General features: G+C 36.8%; 1 protein-coding gene across 1 annotated transcript; it reads left to right on the top strand.

Moving 5' to 3' along the window:
• The first annotated feature begins 1,507 nt into the window (after window positions 1-1,507).
• On the top strand, window positions 1,508-24,976 carry apmap (adipocyte plasma membrane associated protein). The gene is made up of 9 exons (XM_079843502.1): window positions 1,508-1,784; window positions 1,915-2,031; window positions 8,254-8,369; window positions 8,687-8,779; window positions 13,868-13,984; window positions 14,145-14,319; window positions 14,476-14,610; window positions 19,502-19,694; window positions 22,887-24,976. Exons 1-9 carry the CDS (start codon window positions 1,693-1,695, stop codon window positions 23,094-23,096), a joined length of 1,248 nt encoding a protein of 415 aa, XP_079699628.1. The 5' UTR covers window positions 1,508-1,692; the 3' UTR covers window positions 23,097-24,976.
• Window positions 24,977-25,464: the final 488 nt, after the last annotated feature.

The raw sequence follows: 25,464 nt of genomic DNA, 5'->3' as shown, positions 1-25,464 counted from the left end.
GTTGTTACAATATTATTTATGATTTTAAGAGCTGTGTTCCAGTGATACTGAAAGTCTTTGACATGTGGGTCAATGACATGACATGTATTTTTTCTTTGTGTCCGAATTCATTATTTTCCTAAAAATAATTTTAATAAATACATGTCATATATCAAATTGATCTACAATATTTCCTTTATAAGAAACCCTTTTCATTTTTTAAAAATTAAATTGACTTTTTAAATTGTGGTCAGGTGGTGCAACCGTCCGAATGTACAAGAAGAAAACAAAACTACAATAAAAAGGTTAATTTTCTGAGTAAAATTCTTAATCAAATAGTTTGGCATGATTTTATGTTAAATTCCTTATAAATGAGGGAAAATAGTGTATCAGTCCTATTTCAAAACTATTCTATTACTAGAAAAATTATTTACTTCTCCAAATTTCAGGGAGGGCGACCGACATAAAAATGCCAATTTATGCAATGTTACTTTAAGAAAACCATGTGACAGGATATGACATCACACAGAAGACCCCAGAGGACCCCTTTGATGCAGTAACAATGTTGGTCACCCTCCCATAAATATTAGATACTTTGACATTTTTGAGTAATGATAAGGTTGATTCAACTTATCATGTCAGGTAGTATGACCCCTGGAAAACTTTGAAAATGTGTTGTTATTATAAAAAATGTGTATTTGATTTAAAAAATAAATTAATAATTATGTATAAACTTGAGCATATGGTCAAATATTTGTATAGGTGTCGAAGTTAATGCCTGTTAGATTTGAATTGAGTTTGAAATGTCAGGTGGTGCGACCAGCAAATTTACATTTAAAAGTATCAATTCCCACTGCAATTGCAAAATGAAGTAAGAAATATAACTGTATACCGTTATATAATGTATACAAATAATTTAAAAACAAAACATAAAAACTCCTTATGGAAAATTGGGTGTTTGAACACATAGTGTCCATTTATATGAATTGGACTAAAAGGGCAATACATAAAGAAATGGAAAGGGAATTTACCAAGCCATATGCATTTTAGACACTACAATGATTCATATGTATATTGTATATGTATATTATTTCAAATGAAAATATGGTCGCACCACCTGACATTTTCTGGAAATGAGAAATCTTGTTTAATAATGAATTAATGCTGTCTTAAAAGCTGTAAAACCAATATGAAACAACACCATACATTTTTTGGACATAAAAATGCATTTTAAAACTATTTTGCTTAAAATTATTTATTTATTTTTATCTTAAAAACCTTATTTGTCATTGATCCATGTACAAGCTCAGCATATTGATCATATTTTCTTGATTAAGTGGTTTTATCTGGCATGTAATGGCATGAATGAAACGTTTCATGTTTTTAAAATGCTGTATTTATTTATTTGCTTGTTTATAAAGGGCAAAATTAGACTTACTGTAAGCTATTTTAGTAATTTTGCTGTCTTTCTAAAAAAAAATTGTTGAGTAGCTCATGACTTTTAATTTGAAAAAATGTTTCTGGTGTCACTGAATGTGTTTCTCCCTCACTGGTGTCGAGAACGCGCGTGGGTCTCGTGCACGTCGTTATGAACTGCGCGCTGGCTCTGGGATGTTGTGAATAAATTTCTCGTTTGTTGGACCATCGTTTATTGAGCCTTATGTTTTAGTGAACGTAGCTGTGAAACAGAGAAAGAGTCGACACTACAACAAAATGAATGAGCCCGAGGGACTGCGGTTAAGGAGGTTGAACAGACCTCAAATAATTACAGACGAAACCCATGAACCCCAGTACAAAAGCACAAGGTAAGACATACCTACCTGCCTTCATGGGGAACATGTATATGCACCTGATTCATTTGAATTCATTTAATTCACGTGAAACATGTCTTCTTCATATAAATGTAGCATGTTGTTGTTGTTGTGTGCGTTGCAGCACTTACAGTGGGAAGGTGTTTCGTGTGACATTACTCACACTGGTGGCTTTCCTGCTCTTCCCACTGCTGGTGGTCATTTTCCTGTTTGAGTCTCCCATTCAACCAGAGGCGTTCAGGTGAGCTTTCAGCTCTCACTATGATCAACACCTTAACTAAGTCATGTACTGGCAAACACAAGTCACACAGTTTGTCACATATTCAGGGATTCCTCAGGACAGTTCCTGGAAATATAAAGAGCCTTGACTAAAATGTAGGACTAAATGGTTCATTTTTAGAGTAATGCATGTCCAATAGGATATTAATACTCATGCAACGGTGTGCATGTGTGTGTGTAATGATGTATAAGTGGTTACAGAGAGTACAGGTGTGGCATTGTGTCATACAGCATTGCTCAGATACCATGAGTTATTGTCATTGGTCCTACTCAATGTTTATTGCTAAATGTCAGTTGTAAAGTTTATTACAAAATACCAAAAATAACTGGAAATGCAAGCTGTTGCAATCCTAAACAAGCCCTATTTCAAGTATATTGCTTTAATTTTATAAACCTCCTTCTTATTGACTTCACATGTTAAGTTTAATGGTTAAAGGATTTTTAACACCCAAATGAAAATTGTTTCATTTTAATCATCTCAATGTCATTCCAACACGTTATAAATATTTACAATATAGCTTCTGCCATCCACATAACTAAAATGGAGGGCGATTTATACCACCAAGTTCCAAAAATGAAAAGAAAAAAAAGCTTAAAAGTATTCCATGTGACTTGTGCACTATATCTGAAGTGTTCACTAACCCGCAACTGTCAACTTTTATGGTAGTATATTATATAGGCCTACACAAATATTGTAGGGCCCTATGAAATCCAAAAAAAAAATTTATTCCATGTTTTTCCATTGTAATTTTTCTGGATTCCATTTGAATTTTTTTGGACCCCATTTTAATTGTTTAAATTAATTGTAGTAATCAAAAACATGTCTAATTAATTGAAATCATGAAACATATACAATTTAACAACAATTTATTAAAAGTTTAACACAAAATGAATTTTTTGAGCCCTTTGAAATCCATTTCATTTTCCCCCAAATTCCGTTTTATTAAATATTTTTCAAATTCCATTTTAATTTATGGATTCCGTTTAAATTTTTTGGACTCCATTTTAATAGTTAAATCAATTAGATTTTAGTAATCAAAAATGTTTAGCAAAAATAAAATTTTTATGGCCCTATGAAATAAGTTTTATTTATTGTTTTCTCAAATTCCATTTTATTTTTACCAAATTCTGCTGTTTTTCTGTTTTAAGTTTTCTGTATTCCGTTTTAATGGTCTAAATACATTTTAATAATCAAAAAGCATGTCTAATTAATTGAATTCATAAAAAGCAACAAAATGTAGTTATTTTTTCTATTTTTTTATTTTATTTCTATGATTTTTTTCAGAAATTCTGTGTTGTGTGTTTTAATTTTTCTTAAGTAGTTAACTAATTTGTCTTTGAATCATATGAAATGAATAAAACTTTTTTTGTCAAATAAAAAGGATCGCTGACAAGGTCGCAACTGTTGAAGTACTCATTTCCACTATCTGGGCAATGATTAAGATGTTTAAATCAACTGTAGATGATAGCAATCTACCTGGAAGAGGGCGTGTGTCTACATTGGCCCCACACACAATGGTTTGATTTGAAAGTTGGAGAATTGCAGATGCTAGTTGGGTCTTGAGGTCAGAAAGTCTCCAAAACTATGATCAGACCTCATCTAAAATATATAACTAAAACGTATTTGGGAAGAATGCAATAAAAAAGCCTTTGGTGACATCAAACCACAATCTCATGCCCCTAGAGTTTGCCAGGTGTTACTGGATCTTTCAGTGGGACTGGGTTTTATGTAGCCTGGTTTTACCAGACTCTCATACATTTCATTTGTACAGAGAGTCTGGCCACCCTCCATTGACAAGCGTTAACTTCCTTGAAGGCGAGAGTACTCTGTTGAAGTTTAAAACTATTGGATCTGCCCAGAGCCACTCTGGATCTGCCATAACCAATCGCTAACGTTTAGCGTGACGTATGTCATGTCAAACTAGCGCACAACATCAACGTTATCGTTCTCAGCCACTCCCTCTGTTCGCTGATTGGACCGGTTAAAATTTGACTGGAAAAAAACTGAGAATATACCGCAATCCCAGACGGAGTACTGAAGGAAAATGAAAATTGGCGGAAGTATGTAGGAGGGCGGAGCCAGGCTAGGTTTTATGGTCAGATGAGACCAAAATTACGCTTTTTTTGGAAAAACTCCAGAGGTGGGTTTGGCATAGACAGAAACATAGCCATGTAGAAAAGTACCTCATGAAGATCTTTAATGCTGTGGGGCTCATTTTCTCCCAAAGACCCTGGGCAACTTGTTAGGATACACAGTATAATAAACTCCATCAAGGACCAGCAGATATTAAATCAACACCTGACTGGCTTTGTCAGGAAGTTTAAACTGGGCTGTATTTGGATCTTCTAGCATGACAATGATCCAAAGCGCATCTTAAAATAAACCACAGAATAGTTCACTGAACACAGAACGAAGGTTTCCCCATGGACACCGCAGTCCTCTGACCCAAACCCCATAATACACCTGTGGGATCTAGCTGAAGAAAAGAGTCCGCATGCATGACCATCTGAAGGATCTGGAGAAGTTCTGTATGGGGGAATGGTCCATATGTTCATCAACCTTATTACGCGTTATAGGAGAAGATCAAGACCTGTTATTTTGGCAAAGGGAGGTTGCACAGAGTGGGTGCCGATAATTGTGGAATACATATATTTCAAGATTTTTTTCTCTCAAATATTTGACTTTAATTAAAGGTTAGATTTTTGTGACTATTTTGAATGAAAGACTAAGAGGACATTTTTTACAGTCAGTTTTGCTCTGATATACCAAGGGTTCCAATACATGTGGCGCCCACTGTATTTATTAATGTTCTGAATTAGATTTCATTTTCAGTCATTTTAATTTTACTTTAAGTGTTAGTAATTTTGGTGTGCTTTTGTTGTTTTCAATATTTTTTTGTATATATTTTAGTGCTGTAAAAATTAGTAAAAAAAAAAAGTAACGCAATTAACGTAGAATCCGTTTTTTATATCATCTTTGGCTAGAGTTACATTATATGATCACGCTCCTATTCATGCAAATGCTTTTAAACCATTCAACCCCAACAAGACAAAAGATGTCTGTGAATGTCCTGACACACACACACAATGCACAGAAAGACTCGCGCCAGTCTCGTGTGCACAGACAGCGTGCCAGAATCCAGTTGTCTTTCGCTCTAACAAACAATAACACATAATTATGTCAAAATAGCCGTTTTGTCGAGCATTCTCGACCATCCTAAATGAGCAATCTTAAATTAATCAAATAATGTCTTAAATGAACTTTAAGGGTTACTTCAGTGATTTCGCATTAAGCTTTGTATCAGTAGAAACCCTTAGTATATTTGAATTATGGTACTTTCCCCCCTCATATCCCCCTGAGACGAGAGAATTATGCATTTTATTTCAGGAAAAAAATCCTCCGGTGACGCAAATATCGTAATTTTGCGTCATCTGAGGATTTTTTTTTTAGGCTAAAAACAACAGTCAGTAGAAGGAGCTATTCCACATGTTATCAACCCGCCCACAGGGGAGAGATCTCACTCTAAGAATGAAAATGCGCTCAGCTTCGCCTTGGGCATTCATAACGCAGCGGTGCGGAGCAAAGTGAGTGTTTCAACTTTTCAATGAATTCCTATGAAAGGTTAGCTTTCCATATGCGATCAGAAAACGCGCCAGACTGGACACGCGCTGAGAATGACAGCCGCGCTTACCTCAGCTCTGCTCATCTCTTACTTTCCTCTCGTGCTGAATAAAAATCTGACTCCAGCTGCGTTTGTCCTGGGACTTTCGTTCGGCTCACTCACACTTTATTGAAAATACACGTTCAGTTTTTAATTGTAGTGTTTATTCTCTAACTGAACGAAATTATTGTATTATTATGAAGATAAAAACGACGTTGGGGGGCGGTGTAGGGATTGGTCTCGTAGGGCAGCGAAGCAAGTGCATTCTGGGAGTTGTTGTCTTTCATCCACATGAGACAAAAATACATTTTCTGTCTTTTCTCAGTCTAGAAGGCACCAAATTCAAAAATAATTTCACATTTCTACTACATAAATGACCCAGTTTAAATACACATTCATCTTCCCAGCGCTGAAGTGCCCCTTTAAAGGAACACTCCACTATCTTTGAAAATAGGCTAATTTTCCAAATCATTTTTAAACAGTTGAGTTTTACCGTTTTCCAATCCATTCAGCAGATCTCAGCCGGTCTGGCGGTAGCACTTTTAGCATAGCTTAGCATAGATCATTGAATCTGATTAGACCGTTAGCATCTCACTCAAAAAATTGACCAAAGAGTTTCAATATTTTTCCTCTTGTTGCATTGTGTACTAAGACCAACGGAAAATGAAAAGTCGATATTTTCTATGCGATATGGCTAGGAGCTATACTCTCATTCCTGCGTAATAATCAAGGAACTTTGTGCTGTACCATGAGTGCAGCGGCTCAATGATACTACACAGCGCCTGAAAATAGGCTGACTTCCGTCAACATTACCAACGTGACAACCTGCTTGCACAGGGAGCGTGCTGGGGACCTTTTTCAGGTGCTGCGTAACATCATTGATCTATCATCAATGACCTATGCTAAAAGTTCTACCGCCAGACCGGAGATCGGCTGAATGGATTCGAAAACGGTAAATCTCAACTGTTTAACTCTAGGGGAGTTGGAAAATTAGCCTATTTTCAAAAATAGTAGTGTGTTCCTTTAACTTAATTTAAGACGTTATTTAAGATAGCCGAGAATGCTCGACAAAACGGGCAAATGAGATGCAAGTGACAGCACGTCAGAGCCACTTCATGTTCGGCAGCGGCAGATCTTAAAGTGACAGCAGCGACTAATTCTGTCTGTCATTAATGTTCATCAAAGAACAAATCTAACCGAGAAAACTGTAGCTTTAATTAAGATTAATCTATATTGAATTAATTATGTATGCAGTGCAGACTTTTTGATAAATGAATTACATTTCTGTGCATTTCCTGCCTGTTAGACAGGAAGGAAGGCCACAGGTAAATATGACATTTATTATAATGGGAATTATAATGAGTTTATGTGAAGATTGTTTTAAGTTGACTTTAAATTAAAAGTTATTTTTTTAAAGCCTAATAAATGTTGAAATTGAAGCTTTCAATTATACTGTAATGTTGAGTGTCTATCGTTAATGTTTAAAAAGATCAGTTTCATAGAGACATCAATAGCAGTTTTATTATCAGTGATACTGGCCTTCATTCATAAAAAGATGCCATTAAAAAAATATTTTTAAAATACTGTCTTTAAGTTGTTTCTACATTAATTTGGGGAGTTATTGAAATTATTACACTATAAAAATTTGAAAAAATTAATTATTTCTAATATATTCTCTATATATATTTCTATATATAGCTTTATTTTTATTTCAGTTTTACTTTTTTGGGTAATTTTAGTGTTTCAACCTATTTATTTCAGTTCGTTATCAAGGTAGCATTTATAATTTTCGTTTTCATTTTTTTTTTTTTTTCAGCTTTATTTTGTTTGCTGAAAACAATTTTTACACTACAGGAAGTTGATGTAGATGAAGTCACACGTTTCATGAAAGGGGTCTCTTTTTTATTTTTATTGACATGATAACATAATAAATTTGTGGAGGCAAAGCTTATTTGCAAATAACGTCTGTTCCTCACACAAGGCTGCCGTATGACTTCAGAAGACTTGAAATATCATGCACAAGTCAAATGGACTGCTTTTATGGTGTTTTTTCTGTCCTTTTGATCTTGTCAGTATAAACCTCCTTTTGTGTTTCACAGAAATAAAATAATATGGGTTTGTAATATGAGTTGGAGTAAGCAAAATGAATGCACCGTTTTCATATTTCTATGAATCATTCCTTTAACGCTGAATGGAAAGCTTCTTTAATTCATTTATATCTGATCCAATATAGTCCTTTAGGTTCTGATCTGATCTGCTGTTAAAATGTTCTTGAGAGTCAAGACAGAATCTAATATAAATATTCATCTTAAGTCAAGTCCCACAGTGCTTTCTCATTTCTCTTTTAGTTCTGACAATGGTTAATAATTGATGCCTCTGCAGTTGAAATGTAGGGCATTTCATCTCCTCCAGCGTTCTCACGAAAGAACGGCTTTCAGTTCAGTTCTTCTCAACATTTCTGAACGTGAAACTTAACTAAAGTTCTTCTTTGTTTTTCCCCCCTCTTGTGTTTTAATAATTAGTCTCAATGAACCACCATTTATGACTGGCTGTTACGAGCCCAACTTAAAACTCAGACAGGCAGAGCGACTGTTCGAGGACCAGCTCATCGGCCCAGAATCCCTTGCCAATATTGGAGGTCAGTATTTGCAAAGCAATGCAGTCAAACTTGACCTTTCACCCAGTTTGTCGCAGCTGTTTGGCAGTGTGTGCACTCAGGCATCGCCTGCGGTGTACTGGCCAAAATAGATAAACGTTGTGTTGACTTGGAGTGTGTTATTGTATTTTTAGTATTGCATGCTTGCACACTCTGACAATATATAAGGAAGTGTGTTATCTTAAGATATACATTAATATATATGTAGATCTTAATATTAATCTTAAATCATTATATATTTAAAAATGATCTGCTTTAATGACAGCATGTAATGCCTCTGAATCTTTCTTGTTTTGTAGATGTTTTGTACACTGGGACGGCTGATGGAAAGATAGTCAAAATCGAGGGAAGGAACATTCATGTATTAGCAACACTTGGCAACCCACCATGTGGTAAGAGAACCGAAAATACTGGACTATTTCCTCAAACACTGCGTAATGTGGCATTTCAACATGAGTGACCTTTTCGTTTGAAATGCTCGGGTTCATGGGTTTGTTGCACAAGGCATGAATCTTTGTACATGTTTCATGTGACTTTTAGGAAACTGTAACATTAATGAATTTTTTTAGTTACTTTTGTCATAAGCTGTAGACAGGGGTAAACATTTGACTATATGTAAATAGGTTTAAATATCAGAATCTGATCAAAATGATTGACTGTCCACACTGTGTATCGCAACACAGTGATAGATCAGATCCGATCTTTCGTTTTCCGGAATATCTGCATTGGTTTCTATGGCAGTGATGCCGAAAACAAAAAAAGCAACATGGAAGGGATTGCAATACAGATGTCTTATTTACAACATGACAATAGAGTGGTGCAGGTATGACATCACTTTGTAGGCCAAAACACGGAAGCGAGTTAGTATTTTAGCACTTCCGGTTCCCTCGTCCCGAAGTCAATGGGTTTTTTGAATGGGGTTTTGATTAAATGGCTGAAATAAGGTTTGTGGTGAACACAAGCTCAAGACACTTTTATTCTACGACATAAAATACATCAGTATTACCCCACTCGTGATTCTTAAGCTGTTACGTGTCTTAACGAGTGGCTAAATGGGACTACACTGTCGAGGAAATTAAACGTAATCACGCCGAACAAGTAAACTCAGTCCGCTTTTACAACGTCGTTTTGTTCATAATTGTGCTCTTATAAACTAGTCTAACTCAGATGTTCTGGGAAAATGTTTTGAGATAAAAACTGAAAGAGTCGGAAGTTTAGTGATGTGACGTTGAAGTCGAGCGACCGTGGTGTAGTCCGTTTATAGCCTACCTTTACCTTTTTACTTCTGGCGACTGCATTTAGACTTCAAAATGTATAAAAGTTGTGATCAACTGTCAGAATTATCTTGATGGACAAAACGTGTAAGTGCTTGAGTGCACATCGTGTTTGGGTAAGAAGTAATTTGTGTCGGTTTTGAGTCGGGTACAGATTTTTGGACCCTTCTACTTATCCAGACCCGGTTCTACGGGGGTGCTAGGGTGCTAAGCACCCTCAAACGCAAGCAAAAGCACCCTCAGTTGATACCATAATAATATTGGCGAAACAGATTTGGCAGATTCACAAATTTGTGTCCGAGCTCTGGAGAGCGTCAAATGCATCGATTTATGAGTAATGTAGCCAATCATAGATATAGTTGTTGATCTCTCGAACGCGATCAGAATCTCACCGCTCAAAACGGCAGAGTTTCAGTGCTGAGTTAATGCAGGCTCGCTAAACCTCTCATTGCCAAACAAAAGTCAAGACACAATGTAAGAAAGAGATTTATTGTTGACAACTTCATTTTTATATCGTAACTTTGTGAGATCGCAATGAACTGACAAAGCAACAGCATTTTAGTGATCGTAGCTCACTTTCGAGGCTACAGTCAATAACATTTATTAAATAAAACTATTGTTGCTAAAGACTGACGGCCAATTGCATGCTGCAAAGGTTCGGAATTGACATCTAAATATAAATGCCAGATTAGCGGTTTTGTCTCTGTAGAGGACATTATATTTTAGCGAATTTCTCTGACAACATACACAGTTTTAAGTCTGGATATTCTTATGAAAAATATTATTACATGTCTTTTTACATTACATATTGTCCCAAAACACATTAATATGCAAATTAGATACACAAAACCCTTTTTCCTGGTTCTCAGGAAGATGACATGTTAAAATACTAGTGACGCATTAAAGCAATGTAAAGCAAACTAATAGATTAATAGACAATTTGTAGAAAAATATTTTTGAAATTCCAATTTGGTAAAAGTGATGACTTGTAAATAAATAATCATACATTTCTCACAGTACACTGCCATGGTAGCTTAGCCTATCTGCACTTTACTAGAGCACCCTCAGTGATTTCAGAAGCACCCTCAGTGATTTGATTCTGGAACCGGGCCTGTACTTACCTCATGACATGCTTAACTTAACGTGCATTTCTCTCTAAAGGCGCATCCACTGTTCTGTGGAGATGACTAGTCAGCATCGTCAATTTCATCTTTGTAGCTAGCCGACATTCGCTAGTTTATTAATTTATTAAAATGTTCAGACAATCTCCTTGCTGTTGTTTTTCCTGACACATTCATATTCATTACTTTTGCCGTTGCGCTGGAGTATTACGGTTAAACTATTAAGTTGTGACTTTAAGTCAGATGTGAATGATCGGCCACAGATTTGTCAATTCGAAAAACCTGTGCAATTTTTTTAATGGCAATTAAACTTTCTTACTACTCAATGATTGAATTATTCAAACTCATCCATCAAAATACAATCAACGCAACATTGGCGCATCCCATCGAGTTGAGCTGTTTTGCCACCACAACTAACGAATGGATCTTAGTCTTCAAATACATTGATCAGGCACCGATCCTAATATTGTGTTGTTCCCCCTTTTGCCCTGATCCGTCGAGGCATGGACTCCAATAGACCCCGGAAGGTGTGCTGTGGTATCTGGCACCAAGATATTATAGCAGCAGATCCTTTAAGTCCTGTAAGTTGCGAGGTGGAGCCTCCATGGATCAGACTTGTTTGTTCAGCACATCCCACAGATGCTCGATTGGATTCAGATCTGGGGAATTTGGAGGCCCAGTCAACACCTCAAACTTGTTGTTTTGCTCCTCAAAGCATTCCTGAACCATTTTTGCTTTGTGACAGGACCCTTTATCTGCTGAAAGAGGCCACATCTGGCATAAAGTCACAACTTAACATGGTCACCAGTTAAACTGTAACAGAGGCGAGGTTTATGCTGCGTTTGAGCTCTTAAATGTATAGGAAGCGATTTCTGAAAAACGCTGTTGAAAGTGGTTTGGATCGAGCAGCACAACAAACTTGTAGCCAATCAGCAGTAGGGGGCGTGTCCACTCATGATGGGGGAGGAGAGCGAGTGAGCAAGAGAGAGATTTGAAGATTTAGGAGACATTACAAAAGAGAAAAGCTCAGAGGAATATCACTGGAAAAAGAAGGGTTATGATCAGGCAAGACTTTAGGACCCGTGTTAATATTAGATAAGCTCTCCAGCGCTGAGAAAACAAAGCGGGATGGCCTGAAAACAGATGCCGAGGTTGCGTTGTTTCTGCTGAGTGTGTGCTGCTGATGAATAACACTGAACTCTTGCTTGTACTGTCGTTCGTTCGTCATCTTTGCTTTATTTTTCACAAAGCTTTATTTTTCCTTGCTTCTGCTATGATAAAGCGACATCCATTCTTGCGTTGTGCATTTGTGCATTTCAGGGACGGAGCAATGAAGGGAGGGGTGTGTTTGTTTGGGTGGATTTCAAATATCAACTGTGTTCAACAATGATTCTCAGAAACCGCTTACTGCACCTTTAGTTTATATTTTAAATGCTCATCATTATGGTTTAGTATTTCTCTGTGATGTAGAGCAGTGTTAGATATAATATAATATTCTTTGTCAGCCCTGAAACTGAACCCACTTTCCGACTCCACTGCCCAAGTATAATGTTTAAGTTATTCAATTAATATCATGAATATCTGACTAATGGCTTGTCGGCTGGAAAAATCTTTAGCCTGGAGCAGCCCTATTGGAACATTACATTAATGCATGTAAAGAGCACATGCATTAATGTAATGTAACATATTAAAGCCCTACATAGATAGTTTCTTAATGTGTTTTATTACAGTGGAAGAGGGCTTTTTATACAGTGGATGTTCTCCTTCCTTTTGCCTGGCTGTGTTGTAAACTGCTGGCACTGAGGAAACAAACATAAGATGTGCTTAGAATTTTAATTGTTGACTAGCTCAGGCATTTTCTAACATCAAACACATCAGTTATTTAAAAACGGAGTTATGTTTTAGGGCCAGCTGTTCAAAAGTAATCGCCTAGCGGATTGGATCAAATCTTGAAAATTGGTTGTTCAAAAGAAAAAAAGGATTCTGAAATCAGATTAGATCAGAAAATCCAATCGTGGTTTTGATATGGATCAAATCATCAGTTTGTGTTCAAAACTTTTTAGTAAGACTGGGATACCTTTGATCCAAAAAAAATCTGGATTATACTGATCCCAGCAGAAGGGTGGATTTCAGGAACAAAAATGTAATAACTTTACAACTGGTCAAAAAAATACAACATTTGTATCATATATATATATACATACATACATACATACATACATACATACATACATATATATATATATATATATATGTATATACACACATTTTTTATTTTGCTCTTGATTTCGTTTAACTGTTAAAGTTATAAATTAGAAGTAGACATTATTAGGCTACACATTAGGCCATTTGGCAGCCTACAGTAAAGTAAAAAAGAGATTTTGATAAAATATTCACCAAAGAGCTGTAAATATCAAACAATATTATATTTAATTTAAAGTGTTTTTTATCACTGTTTGTAAACTACATTGGCACAATAAGAGATGAACCAGTCAAAAGTTCTTTGTGAGTTCTTTATGAGTTCTTTGTGATTGGCCAGAGGAGAACTGGCACCCCGACTGAGCCTGGATTCTCCCAAGGTTTATTTTTCTCTATTATGCCCCTGATGGAGTTTTGGTTCCTTGCCACTGTCGCCTTTGGCTTGCTCAGTTGGGGACACTAAATACTCAACTAAAATATCCAAATAAATCTAGTTACTAAACTACATGAACTATATCAACTATATTACGGATCTGCCCACATTCTCACTGTATGATAATTGAAATGAGCTGATGACTGATCACTGTTTTCTTCAGAGCGGCTGTACAGACGAATTTTAACACTGTGAAGCTGCTTTGAAACAATCTGCATTGTGAAAAGCGCTATATAAATAAAGTTGAATTGACTTGAGTGAACGCAGTTTCTCAGGTTATTGCTATTCTAAACTTTTCTGAGAGAATGAAAAGCATTGAGTTTTTTTTTTTTTTTTTTAAATTCTGATCCAGATGAAACTTTTTGAACTACTGGCCCATAGATATAATTGAGATACTATTATCATTATTGTTGAATATCCATCAAGTAATTTTTTTTCCACCCTGATTTAAAGGCTCTCATGAGCAAGAACACACTTGTGGACGTCCTCTGGGAATCCGCGTGGGACCCAATGGCACCTTGTTTGTAACTGATGCCTATTTGGGACTGTTTGAGGTCAATCCTGTCACAGGTAAGCAAGGGAATCCACATATTCTGTTTTAAAAAGTCAGTACTCATTTAAAGGGATAGTTCATCTTATAGCATCTTTACACCCCTCCTCATAGTTCATAGTGGCCACTGGCCACGTCTGTCAGGCTCCAAAAAGAATCAATTCTCGTTTTGGCTTTTAGGTGAGGTAACATCTCTGGTGAGCACAGGGAAGATGATCGGTGGTCGACGTCTGGGGTTTGTCAATGATCTGGATGTAACTCAGGATGGGAAAAAGGTTTACTTCACTGACTCCAGCAGCAGGTGGCAGCGCAGAGACTTCATGCACCTGATCATGGAAGCCACAGCAGATGGACGGTAACTGGGACATGAAAAATTCATCTGATTTTCAGTGCATTTCACGGGTTTCCTCACTTTCAGTTTTATTGTTTGGTTAGTGTCTGAATCACTGCTTGTTTTTATAGGGAATTATGTTTTAGTGCAGTGACTGACGTTGCTAATTTGGTTTTCCAGTGTGCTTGAGTATGATACAGAGAGCAAGGAAGTTTCCGTGATGATGGAGAACCTGAGGTTTCCTAATGGCATCCAGCTCTTCCCTGATGAGGAGTCTGTTCTGGTGGCTGAGACCACGATGGCGAGAATAAGGAGGTGATACTCACCGTACTTTACATTGTTACTTTGTTCATTGATTGTTAATGTACTTGTTTAATGTTTAATTTTTAAGTGATTCTAATCAAAAACCTGGGATGTTATTATCCCAGAGCAAAAGCACACTACTTCTGCACATTACCAGTCAAAAGTTTGGGGTCAGTAAGATAAAAAAAAAAGAAATTACCTGTAATACTTCAGCAAGGACGCATTAATGCATTTTTTTAAAAAGTGCCAGTAAAGTTTTAAAATATTACAAAAGATTGCTGTTTGAATAAATGCTGTTCTTTTGAACTTTCTATTTATCAAGAATCCTGGATGTAATAATACAAAAATATTAAGCGGCACAACTGTTTTCAGCTATGATAATGAATGAAATGTTTGAATGATTTCTGAAGGGTCATGTGACACTAAAGACTGGAGTAATGATCCTGAAAATTCAGCTTTGAATCACACACTGCTGATGTGAAGAGTGAATAATTTTAACTAAATAAGAGAAATCATACAATATGCATGTTATTTTTTACTTAGTGCTGTCCTCAATAAGATATTTTACCTAGACACAATTTTTTCTGAATTTATAAAAATGACCCGTTCAAAGTTTGAGCCCTTGATTCTTAACACTGTGTGTCGTTCCCTGGATGATCCACGGCTGTTTTTGTGTTTTGTGATGGTTGTTCTTGAGTCCCTTGTTTGTCCTGATCAGGTAAATTGACCAACGTTCTTCAGAAAAATCCTTCAGCTCCTGCACATTCTTCAGTTTTCCACCATCTTTTGAATATTTGAACCCACACAGTGACTGTGTGATTTTGAGATCCATCAAAACCCATTTTGTTTAAATATAATTGTTTTATTTTATTTTGTACTGCCCTTCGGAAACGACAGAAGATACTTACATGTTCCCCGAAAGACAAATTAAGTACAATTTACCTTCAAATAAAAATTTTTTTTATTCCAGGTAACGAGAGACAGTGAATCAAGGGTTCATAAACTTTTGATCAGGGTTATTTTTTATAATCTTGTGGACTATATGTAGACATATTTTAGGTAAAATATCTTATTCAGGACAGTATCGGGATGGAACGGTATGAAAATTTCACATCACGATTATAGTGACCCAAATTATCACGATTATCAATATTATCATGGTTTTGTTCAAATGAGATGAAAGTGTTCAAAAAGAACAGATGCACACACTGAAAACATTTCAACAAGTTTTATATTTGAAAATCAACAAACAACAAATAAATCAAGCAGCTCTGTGCACTTTTTTAATAGCAAGATTGTATTCTGTGGGATTTCCTTCCTTATAATGACCGTCGTCAATAGCAACGCATTATAACAGCGCACATCCACGTATCACAATGGACGTGCTCTCTAGTTTAATTCAAATGCATCTTGCGTCTCTGTTTTTGATTTGTATTGAAAATGAAATCAGAGGACTTTACTATTAATACTATAATATTGATGTGGATCATCTTGTCTGCTGTACAAAATGTATTTATAAATAGGTAAGATTTAAAATATTAATCTCAATTCAGTATGTCCCCGTAATTATTTATGTGGTAAAGAAAATCTGTGTAATAAGTGTTCAATGGATTTACATTATTATCCCTTAAATGTCACCCTAGTCTTGTCTGAACTGGTTCATTCGTCTTTGGCTCAAAGGCACTTTTCTTTGTGGAAGCTTCACGTTAATTTCAAGCGAGTGAGATAAAGTATTTAAACTATTTTGGTATTGAGGTCAAAGTCCACTTGCCTTGTGTTCACTATACAACAGTGGGTGGTCACGAAAATGACTCGGCAGATTTTAAGTGCCCCTATTGCAGTGGTTTACTTTTTGCATGTTCTGCAGACAAGGTGACTACCCTCGATTTAAGTTTCCCTCGGGGCTTTTGTAAAAGCCAAAATATGACCACACCTCAGATTTGGCTGAAAAATCAATTTCTTCTCTTTAAAAAAACAACAACGTTGAGCCTGCGTCAGACTAATGCTGGACAGTATTTGCTGCAAGTTTTCAAAATCATCATAATCCAACACGGTATTAATGATAATTCAATTTTAAACGATATTACTAACCGTTAGTACATTTTATTGTGGTTTTTCGTGAAACCGGTAATCGTTCCATCCCTAGTACTAAACAGAGATGTATAAAGTACTAGAGACAGACTTGAGTAAAAGTACAAGTTCCTTATCAAAAAAGTGACTTGAGTAGACGTTGAAGTGCTCTTTAAGCACCACACTTAAGTAGAAGTACTAAAGTATTCAAAATTTTTTGTACTTAAGTATTGCAAGTAGTTTATTTTAAAATGTACTACTCAAGTACTGAAAGTAAAAGTACAAGTATTGTGTTATGTAGTTATTAAAGAAAGTAGTCAAAAGTTTGAACATCATATTATTTTTATTATTTCAAATGATTAACCTAAAGGACAATCACAATGTTGGTAGGTAATTTTTCTACACATTACCATATAAATAACTAGGGGTGTGCATTAGGACTGCCCTCACAATTCGATTCGATTACGATTCACCAGGTAACGATTCGATTCAATTCGATTCTACGATGCATTGCGATGCATCAAAATTCTACTGCACACAAGGCAAATTTTTAATCAGTCATGAGGCAATACAAGCCGTCAGATATTGAACAACAGATTTTATTGGCTGCTATGTGTGTATTATCACTCTCCTGTATCTTTGACATAAATGTCATTAAATAAAATAAAATTGAATGGTACAGGGTATTGGATATGGCATTTTCAAACCTGAAAAAGAAAACATAAATCACTGCTTTCAGTGCTTTGAATGAGAAATGTTTCTCTTCTCTGCTTTAGAACCATTTGAAATTAAATAGAGCAATAATAACAGCCAACTTTTTCCAGCAGTGAACATAAGTGTTTTAATTAATCAGTAATCTCCCTCCGCCTCAGCCATCTTGATTGTTGTTGTTGTAATGACCCCGGAAGTAATTGAAACTTCACAACTTTATTGTCCAACTCAAGACCAGAAAATAAACGATGACATAATCGATTATGGCACTTAGCCGCATCGATGCTGAGACGTGCATGCCCCGCATTGCGATGCATTGCCGAATCGATTATTGTTGACACCACTATAAATTACCTGAAAATACTGTAGTTCATTAAGATTAAATCTTACTAACCATTCTTACTATGAAAAAAATGGGGTAAGCACACTTATATTCTCATTTCAAGAGGTGTTCTGAGTAAATTATTTGTTTGTAACACTTTACAATATGGTTTGATTTGTTAACATTATATTAGTTAATGTATTAGACTATTAACTAACATGAACTAACCATGATTAATACATTTGTTACTGTATTTATTAATCTTTGTTAATCTTAGTTAATAAAAATACAGCTGTTCATTGTTTGTATATGTTACTTCACAGTGCACATTAACTATGTAAACAAATAGAGCAATTTGAGCTCAAGACACTCGTGTTGTTTTAAAGACAGTGAATGCGCGCGCGCGTGGGGCTCTCTCTCGCTCTCTCTCTCTCGCTCTCTCTCTCTCGCTCTCTCTCGCTCTCTCTCTCTCTCTCTCTCTCTCTCTCTCTCTCTCTCTCTCTCTCTCTCGCTCGCTCGCTCGCTCTCTCTCTCGTTCACGCGTGCGTGCGCTCCCTCTCACAGCCACGATCACTTGAAGTTGAAGGGGTGGAAGGTGGTGTTTTTGGTTTGTCCATCTTTTAAGCTGATCAAAAGGAACGGAAGCACGCGCAGTCTTCTTAATAGCTTGATTCGCTCAATGATGTGCCAGCTTCATCAAACCTGCCATCTACCGTTCTGGCAGTGGTTATGTGGGTTTGGAATGGAATGATTCGTAACATTTTTATAATTGTAACGAGTAACGATTCAGCACATAAAAAAAATATCGGAGTAAAAGTATTAAACTAAAAGTGGAAGTAGGTGAAAAAAAATGATACTCTAGTAAAGTACAGATACTGCCTTTTAGTACTTAAGTACAGTAGTGAAGTAGTTCTACTTCGTTACTATACATCTCTGGTACTAAATAAAAAATAACATGCATTTTGTAAGTTATTTTAAATTGTAATGATATTTCACAACATTACTGTTATTACTGTCCTTTTGATCAATGCAGCCTAAAAGACTTCTTTCAAATCTTACCGACCCAATCTTTTGAACGATAGTGTTTTTCTAGCCCTCATGGCAAGTTTCACATCTTTGACAGATGCTCATGTTTGCTTTCTAATCCAAATCCGATGAATAGTTCGCGGTTCTGTGCTTCACTTTTCCATCTATATTTCAGTAAACTCTGAGCGTCCCGTGTAATTTTAAACGTGTTCCTACCTTTGGGCTGATTCATTATCAGGTCAGCTAGAACACATCTATTCTCCCTGTCACTTCTTTATCGCCTCTCACAGCTGAATTCTTGAATGACACAGTCCTCGTTCTCTGCTACTTGACGTCTCATGTTTGCTAGAGGCACAGGCCGTTCTCCTTACCTGGATAAATGAGTGCATGCGGTTGCCAAGGCAACAGGCTCCATCATTAAGCTTCCTGTGTGGAGAGATGCAAAGCATGTTTCCTCTTGCTAAAGCTAGTGTGGTCTCAGTGCTGCAGAAGGTTTAATATTAATGTACTTTAACCCTGTGGTGATCTGGGATGGTCTCAAATGACTCACAGATTAACTGAGGTTACGGTAATTAAATATAAGACATTAAAATATGTTGCCAAAAGACTTAGCATTTTTTTGGTTGGAGTATTACCACGTATTGGAACCAGAATTGTTAAATTCCTATCAATCCCAATGTCGACAGTCTCAAAGTGGTGAAACATCAGCTTGACTTGTCGGTTTAGCTCATGTTCAGTTCTGCATATTGAATGTTTACTTTGTTCTCTTCTCAGAGTTCATGTGTCTGGCCTCAATAAAGGAGGAATGGATACCTTTATAGACAACCTCCCAGGATTTCCTGACAACATTCGACGCAGCTCTTCAGGTGGATACTGGGTGGCCATGTCTGCTGTGCGACCCAACCCCGGCTTCTCTATGCTGGACTTCCTGTCTCAAAGACCCTGGATTAAGAAGCTCATATTTAAGGTAAGCTGCCATTTTTAAAAAATGAAATAAAAACGTTACTAAAAAATATTTTTGTTTTTAATAAAATGTGTCATGATTCCTCGATTTAAATTTAAGTTCTTAATTTTTTTAAATCCTCGATTGCATTTTACCCGCGTCGAGTAACTGACAAAATCACGGAAGTGACACCTTCCACGGACGAGAATCCATGAACTGCATTATTAGACCATTTTCTAAGGCTGCACGATGTATTAAAACCATTTAAAAGCCATACCATAGCATAGTGCTTTTGTGAGATCCACAAAGGCTGCGATTCAAATAAATAAATGCCCTGCAGGTTTAATATATATACACTTTAATTATTTACATGCGTGTAGGTTGCGTGCGTCTCCAGAGCGGCTCTGTTCACAGTACACAGGAACTGTAATCATTTACATGCGTGGAGCGCATCCCATCTCTGAATATGCTGTGAGTTTGGGTTGCTTACAACGTTCATCTGGGAATGTGAAGCCATTTCATCAAATTTGTTATGTAAATCATTTATTAAACCTACGCCAACACAGGAGAATACATCAATATTTTTCTAAATATGCAAACTGTATTAATACAAAAATATAAATCTTTAAAACTCAGACGTATTGTGAGCTACAAGGTTGTTATTTACTCCTGCTAAAGCGTCAGCCCGCATTATTTCAGTTTATTTTTTTAAATAATCATGTTTAACATGAAAAATAACATTACCCATGATGCTGTACAGAAAAAGAGTCGGAAAAAGTGAAGCACTTTGAATGACAGTCAATCTCCATATGCTCTCAAAATACTTGTGTGTGTGTGTGTGTCTGCGTGTGTTTGAATTATGTTTTAGTCATTTTTGACAGTATGAGTGAGATTAATTTGTTAATAGATCGGTTGTTAATCTAGTTAACGATTTAATGCACTGCTGTGGTTTATATAACACTCTCCAACAGCAGAATGTTACCTTTTAAATTAGAATGATATCTCCGCTTTATATATCACATGTGGTTTGCATTTTCGAAAGAAATGGCCAGACATGCAGTCTACCAATAAGATTAGATCGACAGCACTGGGAATGCCCACAAGCGTCTCACACAGTTCAGAAGAGACTAGCGACATAAAGTGAAAAATTTGCTGCCGGTGTGAATGGTGCTTAAGACTAAATGAAAAAAAATAGCTGACAAAATGAACACTAATAGAAAGGCACACAGCATCTGCTAGACTACAAGCTAGTGGAGGGGTCTACAGTTAAAGGCATGTTGTGCTCCTTTCATTTACAGTGTGTGCTGCACACTATTGAGAATATTGAGCTGAAGCTTGACTTTACAAAATTAAATCACAAATCAAATCGCAATATCTGTCAGAAAAATCACAATTTCTCCCAATCACACAAGCCCTACTTCATGGGATAGTAGTTCTTTCCCTCACCAAAGCTGTAATGTATACAGTCTTGTACCTTTTGTATTTTTGTCTTATTTAAAGTTAAATTTAAGTGTAGTTAAAGCTGCAGTCCGTAACTTTTTTTGGTTAAAAATGACACAACAAGCTAGTATTCAAAACTTTCTCCTTACCTTAGCCCCATTCACAACGGTAAGCTTATAATAATGTGTTATGATTAGAGTGGTATGGTGGATTTCCACGGGAAATTCAAGCATGTCTTTGCGTCATTACGTCACGTCTGTATACATGAAGAAAGAGTCCGGCTAGTAGGCTATTGCATGTGAGGGGCGGATTGCATATTCTTCACCGGATCATTTATAGCCTTTTCTCACAGCAGCTGGAGTAATTCAAAGTATAATTTTGATGGAGGATTGTAATCAAATTGCCGGCAGATCGGGCTGGGTTTACCCAGTCTAAGTTTGGTAGCACAATTTGTTGTAATGTTTTGTTCCCAAAAGTGGCAGAAATGTTACTTACTTGTTCAGATGACATTTTCCGGTGGAAATTCGTATTTAGGTTATACTCCAAGATGTAGAATCTGCGATTCTGAAGTACAGTATCCACACCGGTGCGGTGACTGACAGCAAAGCCGCACAAACTCCTCAAAACATTAGATTAATCTGCGCTGAGGAGCCGCACAGACACACAACTAGCGCACAGATGATAACTCTGCAAATAACTGCAATTGCAGGTTTCAAACAGAGATGGCGACACAGAGGCAACTTACGGACTGCAGCTTTAATGCTGCGTTCACACCAAACGCAAATAGAGCGTCAAAATTGCGTCTACCGTGTCTAGTTGGACGCTTGAACATTTTGAATCCATTCGCGCAGCCACAGCGAATTGGACGCGTGTATAAATCAAGCGTTTGAAGTGAAATAGACGCGCGTTCAAGGCGCTCCAGGAGAAATGTCATAAAACACCACTCTGCCCTTTTTTCATTTTCATAAAAAAATATATAACGCACTACCTACATTATCTTCGCTGCATGTATATTTTAATATCCTAAAAAATGCTCTTTGCCCTCAGTCAAAATGATTTGCAGACAACAAATTATAGATTCATGACACCAAAGATTACCCGTTAGATCTACACATTCTATCTCATGTTTAACCACTACAGAGGCATCCGAGCCAGCGGCAAACGTCAGAAGGACTGGCCGAGGAAAGGCTGCTCTCGCGGGGGTTAATGAGCGCTGAGCGCCACTGATCGACTGGATCTCACAACTCCAAAAACGCAAGATACATGTTTTTAAATAGGCGCTCTCTTTATAAATAAACCACATATTTGAGCTTTAAACAACTACATTCTCTCCTGAAAAAGTCTTAAAACTAAATTTTGGGACACAATAGTAGTATTTTAAAATTATGCGGGTTTCTCATCATGTCACTTTACCACGTGACCGCAGCAAGCAGGCTCCTCATTGGTTAACACGGCGCGAATAGACACCAAAGTTCAGATTTTCCAACGCAACGCAAATTCGCGCAAGACGGTCGATTTGCGTCATTCATTCGAACTGGACGCACGAATGAGGCGGAATCGCGTCCATGGCGCCGCAGGACCTCCAGACCGTTACATTGAAATCACTCACTACAGACGCTCTATTCGCGTTTGGTGTGAACACAGCATAAGTGTAGTGTTGTGATTCACTTCTGCTGATGGGCTTGGTTCATTGCTTACAACTTTTTTTGTAAATGTGGTTCCTACTCAATATATTTCTGAAATTGACATGCTTTTCCATGTTTTGTGCGATTTCAGCTCTTCAGTCAAGACACTCTATTGAAGTTTGTGCCGCGCTACAGCCTGGTGGTAGAGCTGCAGGACGGCGGCACGTGCGTGCGTAGCTTCCACGACCCACACGGCATGGTGGCGGCCTACATCAGCGAGGCACACGAGTACAACGGCTACCTGTACCTGGGCTCCTTCCGCTCCCCGTATCTGTGCAAGCTGGATCTGAGCAAAGTGTGAAACACGCCGAAGAACACGTCACGATGCTGACAGATGCTCGGCTTGAGTCATTTCACCATGGCTTCCTAACAAACAGATTCCGAAGCAATTAACGTTGGCGGCGCATCAACAAAAACACTTATCAAATTCTTCCATGTTATAGTCAACACATGACCAAACACAGTGCGCTCGTTTGATCCCGTTCTCTTTATTTAGGTCTGACAGATGCCTGTATTTTGTTCCATTAACCTGTGTGGGTGACTTTCTTTTTTTAGAGATGTGCGGTGAATAATAAGCTCTCTGGCAGCCTGTTTTTTTTTTTTTTTTTTTTTTTCAAAAGATGTGCCATTACTATTTTTATTTCCGTCCCCCTTGTGACAGAAATTTCTGAACTTGTTTTATTTGCACCGACCGTCATCTGTTCCTTAAAATATAGCTGCCAACTGTTTTTCTTAAAGGCGCTGTGACGACTGTGGGTGGCAACATAAGGATGTTGTTTTTGGGGAAGTGAAAGGGTAATTTCATTTCATTATGAAATGAATCTCCTGCAACATTCAGCTATAATTAGTTCTGGTTTTAAGAGTTTTCCAATGTGTGAATGTTTTGGTTTATTTTTAATTAAGAGATTGAAGGTGTATTAATTCCTCATTCCATTGTTATTTGTATATGTTGCAGAAATGAGAGCCGTCTCACATTTGGCTGATAAATGCTGCTGGCTTTATAGTATTTAGCACACCCTCACACAAGTATCTGTGTTTTCCATTCATATGTTATGTCTATAATAATTCTAAGCAATAATGTCATATAACAGTGGTTCTCAACTGGCGGGTCACAGACAATGGTGAAAAAACAATGCTAAAGTTAATCATAATCTTGCATAGTTGGGAAAGCAAAATGAATTTGCTTAACTTTTTTTCTTTTTGCATTCCTGTAGTTTAAACCGTATAGCATGATGTTAGCTACGCCAAGGGTTCGATTCCCAGGGAATGCATGAACTGCGAATGGAGACAATGCAAGTCACTTTGGATTAAAGCTTCTGACAAAAGTAAGTCTTGTTGACGTCAAAGATTGTGTGGATACTCAAGCAATCGTTAAAGATTGTGATCTCAATTCAAACACCCATGTGATCTTATTCCTAAATGACAACAATTCTATTAAACCTTTGACCGCAAGTACTAGCGGACATTTAAATCTGCATTGGCGCTGAGCCAGAGAGCAGTTGTCATGTATAGGAATGAAACAGCTTCACAAACAGTATTTTCAACCAACACAGAATTATCATTTCCATCTTACAATAATTCAAATGATCACAGAAGTACTGGGATAAAAGTATATAGTTCAGATATAAACACTGTCTACAGTTGCGATCAAAATAGAATAAAACACTTTTTGAGACTAACTTAATGCTTTGTATCAATGACGTTGTATGTGGCGACAAGTGACCGTTAAAAAAATTATTTGTCATCGACCATTGTTTTATCTCAAGATGAACAGCAGTGTTTTTTTGTTTTTTTTTCTAAGGCATGTTTAGCTACTTGAATATCCTAAACAAGGCCTAATCCTGGCTTCATCTAAGCCCTGTCTGTGAAACCGGGCTTACATGTTTTTTTTATTTTATTTAGTTGTCTTTTCAGAATTTACAATGTTCTATTTCAAAACCTCAAAAAAATGTTATTCTCAGTTTATCCAGAATCATGCAGCTCTGCTCATGGAGGAGATTCCCCCTTCTATATGTAAAGCGCTTTGAGTGCCTAGAAAAGCGCTATATAAATGTAACATTATTATTATTATGCTCAAGCTCAATGGCGAGTTTACCTTGTCGATTATTTGATCTCAATGCGTTAAATAAAAAATAGCCTATATATAATAGAACTAAAGCTTAACAAGCTAAAGTTCAGAATAATGTTTTGTTGTTTCTTGCATAATTAACTATTTTCCCCGCCAACATTTTTTTTTTTTTTTTATCAAATTTCACAAATGGCCACAAGAATGGTGTTCATGGCCACAAGAATATTTTGTTGTATGAATATCTGAACATTCAATACCGTATTGTTCCGAATATAAGACATAATTTTTTTTCTTAGAAATATATCTGAAAAAATGGGTTCGTCTTTTATTCAGGGTCTAGACCAGGGGTGGCCAAAGTCGGTCCTGGAGGGCCACTGTCCTGCAGAGTTTAGCTCCAACTTGCCTCAACACATCTGCCTGGAAGTTTCTAGTATGCCTAGCCTCTTCCCTGTCACCGTCCCGCTGGCGGGACACCTGGCACTCTTTTTTTGATCGGCTTTTTTTTGTATCATATATTTGAGTAATTATCATAAATTAGGTATCATTCAAAAGCTTACAAACTCAAAATTCATCCTGTGAAAACAGTTTTGAAATTGGACAT

This window comes from Gobio gobio, assembly GCF_949357685.1.
Source record: "Gobio gobio genome assembly, chromosome: 18".
In the NCBI taxonomy this organism is placed as follows: Eukaryota; Metazoa; Chordata; class Actinopteri; order Cypriniformes; family Gobionidae; genus Gobio; species Gobio gobio.
The sequence above is the reverse complement of the archived record's forward strand: the minus strand, read 5'-3'. Positions and strand labels throughout refer to the sequence as shown.

Excerpts from the sequence above, each read along its gene's own strand:
- apmap (XM_079843502.1), top strand. The coding sequence starts at position 1,693 with ATGAATGAGCCCGAGGGACTGCGGTTAAGGAGGTTGAACAGACCTCAA. Across the intron at positions 1,785-1,914 it reads CCCCAGTACAAAAGCACAAG|CACTTACAGTGGGAAGGTGT; the intron begins GTAAGACATACC and ends TGTGCGTTGCAG. Across the intron at positions 13,985-14,144 it reads TGAGGTCAATCCTGTCACAG|GTGAGGTAACATCTCTGGTG; the intron begins GTAAGCAAGGGA and ends TTTGGCTTTTAG.